At 40.0% G+C, this 7,321-nt stretch overlaps 1 protein-coding gene across 1 annotated transcript; it reads left to right on the forward strand.

Annotated features, from left to right (window-relative positions):
* Positions 1-509: 509 nt before the first annotated feature.
* ptger3 (prostaglandin E receptor 3 (subtype EP3)) lies at positions 510-6,061 on the forward strand. Its single transcript, XM_061239001.1, has 2 exons — positions 510-1,304; positions 4,084-6,061. The coding sequence occupies exons 1-2, from the start codon at positions 510-512 to the stop codon at positions 4,387-4,389; spliced, it is 1,101 nt and encodes a 366-aa protein (XP_061094985.1). The 3' UTR covers positions 4,390-6,061.
* The last annotated feature ends 1,260 nt before the right edge of the window (positions 6,062-7,321 follow it).

Raw genomic sequence — 7,321 nt, forward strand, 5'->3', positions numbered from 1 at the left:
ATTCAGAAATTGGCCTACTGCAGGACCGGTCACGAGATGTGGCTATTATAAAGGCAACAACGTTCCTTGTATGGTTAATATTTGAAATAAAGCCGTTTACCTAATGGCAAAATGCCATAATGGTGTCTGAAATCCGGATCCTTATTGCGCTCGTTTACAATAGATGTATTTCCTACAGACAAGTTGTTTTGAATGGTTCTGCCGTTTTAGAGGCAAAGCTGGTGTATTTTGTCCGACAACTAAATTAATGTTGCTTGTCAGGTTACTGGCTCTACGATTGGTCGCTGTCCGTGCGCATAACTTATATGCGTGTTTGTGATTTTCGAGGGTGAGGAGTTTGCCCCGCCTCTCTATGGTTTAAAGGCTCCTTCTCAAATGGTCACTGCTTTTGAGCTGCAAGTTAACGTGGAAGGAGATGGCTTGAATACGAATGTCACTATGCGCGCATATGCAAGATGAACTTTGGTAACTGCGATTCCCCCGAAATTTGGAACAGAACTTCTCAAACGATGTGGGAATCTAATATTTCAAAGTCTGCGCCAGAAGACGACGCCAAAAGTGGAAACTGCGTATCGGTCTCTGTTGCCTTCCCAATTACAATGATGGTAACGGGAATGGTTGGAAATTCACTGGCGTTAATGCTGGTGTATATTTCCTATAAAAAAAAGGAAAATAAAAGAAAGAAATCGTTCCTGCTCTGCATTGGCTCACTGGCGTTTACGGATCTTTTCGGACAACTTCTTACTAGTCCAATTGTGATATCAGTCTATAGGGCAGACTTAGAGTGGGAGCGCATCGACTCCACGGGAAAGCTGTGCGCCTTTTTCGGGGTGTGCATGACAATGTTTGGTTTGTGTTCACTTTTCTTAGCCAGTGCAATGGCAATTGAAAGGTCTTTGGCTATAACAAATCCACACTGGTACGCTAACCACATGAAAACAAGTTTTACAAAGCTGGCTTTGGCTGTAATCTGGTGTCTTGTGCTGCTGTTTTCTCTGTTGCCAGTCGCAGGTGTCGGGCAGTACACGTTACAGTGGCCAGGCACCTGGTGTTTTATTAGCACTGGGGACCGGAACATACCAGGAAATATCTTATTTTCTACGACATTTGCTGCTCTGGGGATATTTTCACTACTTGTGACTTTCTCCTGCAATGTTGTGACTATCAGGGCGCTAGTCATCCGTTGTCGAGCTAAGCCAGGGTCGTCGCAGTCGTCCAAGCAATGGGAGAGGCTAACCACGGAAACTGTCATTCAGCTGATGGGAATCATGTGCGTGCTGTTCACCTGCTGGTCCCCTTTACTGGTATGTAATAATGCAACGAATCTTCACACGCATAATGAGGTGTGCCCTGCATGCTGTTTCGTTTGTGTATAGTTTCAGTTGGTTGTATAATTTAACATGGAGGTAGACAATGACCGACACCAAAATAATACACCGCTCTTCGTTTTTGCTCATTTAAACCTTCCGAAGTTCGAATGAAATCCATCTTGTCCAGGCTATGTTATTCTGTCCAATTGTAAATTGTATGTCCGTGTGGTGATGCTTTAATATTAGTTAATTTATTTGATAGTGAGTAGGAGCAGTCACGAATGGATTAATTTAAGTGTGGTCTTGGTTAGTAGCTACTTGGATGGGAGACCTCCCGTGAGAACTATTTTGCTGTTGGAAGTGGTGTTGGCGGACCAGTAGGGGGCGGTCTTCCTTCTGGTCAAATGATACCACCAAATCACCAGTGCTGTAATGGAGAAAATGGGCCTCATGCAAGAACCATTCATGCAAACTGATATGTTCTTAAATGGCTTAAATCACTGAAAACTTGGTGCATTCACTAATTTTCTTTGTAGAATTTTGCCTTAGGGAGGACAATATTTATGAGTGGTCCCGACCTCTTGTACAAGTCATGTAAAAAAAAAAATAGCCTTGCAGTGCATGTTAGCATAGCTCGCCTGGCATACCACAATCGGATCATACTTTTAAACCAGTCACTGCAGATCAAAAGTGAATCAAAATATCTCGCCTCAAATGTTTTCAGAAACGTAGGGGAGACCGGGGCACAAACCAACACGGGGCATGTTGAAACATGGGGATTGTTGCATTTGCGCAAAAATAATGGGTTTGTTTTCACTTATGTATTATAACAACCCGCTTCTTATATGTGAGTGGCAGGACGATTTGAGAACTTGATTGCATGTTATTAACAAATCTGTGTTTTAGCACCATGAAAGTAACCACATTTTTTTTTGATTAACTGATGATGTGTTAATGCCACAGACTTGAAATATACATAATTTAAATCACTGTCTCATGGGTTATAAGGCAGTATAGCTTTGGCACATGTGACTAGCAGGCAGAGACTGTGAGCCATGCAGCAGTACAACAAGCACCTCTTGAACACAGCATTCCAACATGCCCCCACCTATTATAAATGCATCAGCCACAATAACTTTTAATGTAACGTTGTATACTCCATGTGTGCCATGCAATTTTTTGTTGCTGTTATCCGCTTCTTCCGAGACATTGATTACATATTAATGTTTCCATATGCAGTTAGTATAGACAAAATATAGTTTTCTACAGGACAATTATCAGATGAAAAACAATATTAAAACAAAGCATTTTTCCAGATCCCATGACACTCATGGTGGTTGGTCACACTTTCTAGGTTGGCATATGCAATTTGCCCAAGAGGGCATTGAATAGACACAATCAAAGCATTAAATATGTCCGTTCTTTAGTTTTAAGTAAGCATTTTAAATGTATCTTCCTTTTTTCAACCGGTTGAGAATATTCTAGTAGTACGTCACATGTGGATAACCACTCCACTCATCCCTTGCCTATAACTCGCACATTTGTTTTATTTTTGTCTTAAGACAACTGGCAAGTCAACCATTATGTTACTCCATTAAATTCCCCTTTAATTATTAATAGTAGTAGTAGTAGTAGTAGTAGTAGTAGTAGTCATGAGTAATGAGTATACAAATCTGTACTGAGCTCTAAAAGCTGCCCACCAAGGATTAATGTGCTTTCTCTCTGAAATGTCCGGCTTGCCTTTTTCCTCCCCATTCCCTGAGGGGGGTGGAGTGGTGGTTGGGCAGGCACTGTTGGCGTTTGAGTGATGATGTAAGTGCAAAATTGGTCTAACACTTAGAGGCACTTACATGTTAATTATTTTCATAGAGAAGCATGAGTGACTTGCTAGAGCATACATTTAATTTAATATGTCGTCATTCGGCGGCATGGATGGTGCAGTGGGTAGCACTGCCGCCTCACAGCAAGGAGGTCCTGGCTTCGAATCCCCGTCGGCTGGGGCCTCTCTGTGTGGAGTTTGCATGTTCTCCCCGTGTCTGCATGGGTTTCAATGGGTACTCCGGTTTCCTCCCACAGTCCAAGTACATGCAGGTCAGGCTGATTGGAGAGTCTAAATTGCCCGTGGGTATGAGTGTGTGAGTGAATGGTGTGTGTGCCCTGTGATGGACTGCCGACCTGTCCAGGGTGTATTCCTGCCTTTCGCCCAATGTATGCTGGGATAGGCTCCAGCCCCCCTGCGACCCTGTTCAGGATAAGCTGGTTAGGATAATGAATGAATGAATGAATGAATGAATGAATGAATGAATGAATGTCGTCATGCTTGCTGAATCGCACATTTTGTTCACCATTAGTAATGTGACACTAAAAAAAATGACGAACACATGCACATAATGCACTTACAACTTCTTCAGGTTAAAAGTTTCTGTCTACAAAGTCTACACCTTTCATGGAAAGGCTGAGTTTTTTTTCTCTGGTTTGTAAAAATATGTTTTCAAATAATGCTTTGAGTACTCAATAACTTAATATACCTGCCTGTATATTTTGGGGTGCTCAACAGAATTCCATTACAGTTGGTGGTTCATCGATATTTATCAAGTGCTGCTTATTAAGATTCATTATTCATAATAAGTATAATTTACATGAGCCTTTTACATGAATAATTAATTTCCCCTTGTTAGTCCATAAAAATATTCAACTTCTGATAAATACATGTATGCTATTTTTAGGGTTAATGTTTGCGGTATTTAATTATGAAATGATTTCCTTTTTGTAGATAATGATGCTGAAGATGATATCAACGCAGACTTCCTCACATCACTGCAAGCCAGCCGCGTTCCCGCCCAGCCGAGAGGTCCAGATGGACTGCAACTTTTTTCTCATTGCCATCCGCCTGGCATCCTTGAACCAGATCTTAGACCCTTGGGTTTATTTGCTTCTGAGGGAAATCCTATTAAGAAAGTTTTTCCAGGTGGCGAATGCAGTCTCCAACTGCTCCCTGGATGGACAGAAAGAAACACAAACGGCCCTTGATGCTCTCAACAAGCAAATCACTGATGCCAATGCCCAGCCAAAACAGTGAGCTTTGGCAAGACATTACTCTGACCAGCCTTTTTTTGTTGTTTTTTTGCATAAGGGCCAATTTTATCTACCACAAAGCCTTTTGTCCTTGTGACCGAAAAGAAGCCATTCATTCAAGGTCATTCGTAATTTATTTCTGTTGTAATTGTAAAAGAATTGTGATATTTCTAAAGAAGGCTTAAGCGGGCAAGAACTATATGTACTTGGATTTTACATTTGTACTTGGACTGAACATTTTGTCAGGATTGCTGTCACAAGTGCCAAGTGGCTTTATTGCAGATTGACAAAGACCCTTTTTCTCGTTTTGAAAGGACAACAATCAAGGGGTAATCCCCTTCATTATGCACTCATTTACTTTCAGTTGAGTGGAGCCAGTCCATATTCGGGCACCAAACCAGCAGGTGATCTGCTGATCAGTCACCCCTGAGAGTTATTCTGTCACAATGAATGTATTTTAAGGCATTATGGACTAGGGGTTTCACATCTAAATATTTGGCTACCAAAGAGTTTCTATTCCCTGATGATTGTGAAGTATGAAATTGGACTCGATGTCCGTACCAAGTGACTTTCACAAGGTGCTTCATAGTACTAAAGGCCTCGTACTGGAGGTGACCCCATTAACAGTGTAAGCTTAAAACTGTGAAAAACAAAATGACCCTCCAGCGGTCTGATGCCGAGAACTGTGGAAGTTCAGCATTCAAGTTTGTCACCTATAAGTTATTTTTTAATTGTTATTTATATTATATTAAATATTAATATTAAAACATAAATTATCTTGGCATTGAACAACAAATATTTGCCAAAATAGTTAAGTGCAACTTGGAACAGAAACAGGCTGAACTATTTAAAGCAGCAGTAACTACGTTTTTTTTTTCCTTTTTCTTTTTTTTTGTAAGATTTTGGGTAACAATGTCTTAATAATATCATAAGTGGCAGCAATCATAGAAAGAACTGCCTTGAGAAATCCAGCACCAATACCTTAACATTCTGTATACTAAAACCAGGGGTTCCACGAGATTGACATTACTGTATGTGTTCATGTATTCATACACATAGCTAGATGCAAATGTTTCACCGATGGCAGAAAAGCCTCGATTGCCAGCCATTTGCCAAAAGGAAGAAAAGAGAATTGGATAGAACTTGCTCTTAAGTAAGCGGAGCAGAATTCCGAAGGTGTTGAGAGCTTTGTGAGAGTATGGGGTTGAAGACAGATGCGGAGCTCACATTTTTCTACTGGACAGGTAGGTCATAATTTCTAGCCACTAGTTTACCTGAATTTTATGCTTGCCTGCCAATTGTACCTTCAATTAATTTGACCACCCAAGTAGCTTGGTAGATATTATAACAATGTTAATTTGGCAGTTGGGTTTAGAGATGATATCAAGGTGAAGTATAACCTTGACTAGTAGGCTAACATTACCTAGGAGATGAATCGCATTACCTGAAACCAGCTAGAATCTTGTTTGCCAAGAAGGAGTCATAGGTCGAAACATTAATACGTGGGCGTGTGTGGAAACAGAGCAGGTGGGGGTCTGTATTCTTCTCTGTGGGTAAACAGGTGTTCTCATTTCACAATATGTTTTTGCAAACATTGAAAAAGTTGCTTACTTTGGCTATTGCTGCTTTAAAATACAGCCTACCTTATCTGTTATGAGAGAGTAAAGAAAATAAGTTATACACCCCCCTTTATTTTGCTTGTGTTTGTGTTTTTAAGAACTTAAAAGGTACCTTTGTCTGATCATTGGATATAACAGTAGTTTATATCAACATCTAAACTATAGTGTGTTGTTACCTTAATGATCTCTATTTATTGTTGGAGCTTTTAGGTTCTCTGGAGAAAAGTCATCAAATATTTTCAAACAAAGAGCCTAAATTAAGGAAAGTAGTTAGTTTAGTTGGATATTGTAAGCGTATGCCAAGCATAGTACATGTATCCACCTATTTTTATATCTTTGAAGTAAATGGTCCCTGCCAGGCAGAGTTATGAACTCTGTTCACACAGTTCCCCTGGGCTTTGCAGGTGTGCTTCCCATATGTGGCACTAATACTGTACCCTTGAGCAAGGTATTATAAATGCACCAGAATTGTCACAAAAGTGACTTAAACGCAGGAATGGTTCTATAACTGTTTACTTGTGATAGGTGCTACCTTTTCATCACTGTGTGCTGTTCTACTTAACTAGAGTTAAAGTCAGAAGTGGTCATTAACAAAAAAAAAAAAAGACAAAACGATTTGCTCATTCACAAAATGCTGGATTCCACTATTGTCATGTCAGGTTCTTTTCACATTCACAAGTGAGATCCTTTAGTTAAGTACACACATTTCTGGCAGAAATATGCCAAAGGAGTTTGTGCTTGTGATGAATATGCTTAAGCTGTTTCCTTCTCCCTGTGTTCCCCTTCATATGCCCAGATGAGCACTCGCACTACAGTTACTGCATGTGTTACCATGGGAACACGGTAACTTATCACAAGGTTCCATTTATACATGGAAAGGAATTTTGCTCACAGTTTTCTTTTACCTTTAGATTTTTCTTCCATCATTCAACACATCTCACTTTAAGATGTTTGTTCTTCCTATCTTATTGTTCCCATAGCTGCTATATAAATGCGGTCCTTATTTATTTATTTTTGTAACAATCATGCTGCAGGATAAAATATGAAATGTATGCATTCGTGCAAATGCATTTTCTTTTGCATTCACTGTCACAACCTAAAATTTGTTAGAACTTAAGTGCCAAACCCCACTGGGAAGGTAATGGTGTTAGAGTCTCTATTCTTCTCTCTGCCATGTTTAATGGGTAAACAGTGAATATTAAAGTCTTTATTGCAGGCAGAATGAAAGTGCACAAAATGAGATGTTATTAAAGTGGCATTACCCCTCCTGCTGGCCTGATGTAGCTCAAAGAGGCCTTTGATACAGAATATTTATGC

This window comes from Conger conger, chromosome 4 (genome assembly GCF_963514075.1).
Source record: "Conger conger chromosome 4, fConCon1.1, whole genome shotgun sequence".
In the NCBI taxonomy this organism is placed as follows: Eukaryota; Metazoa; Chordata; class Actinopteri; order Anguilliformes; family Congridae; genus Conger; species Conger conger.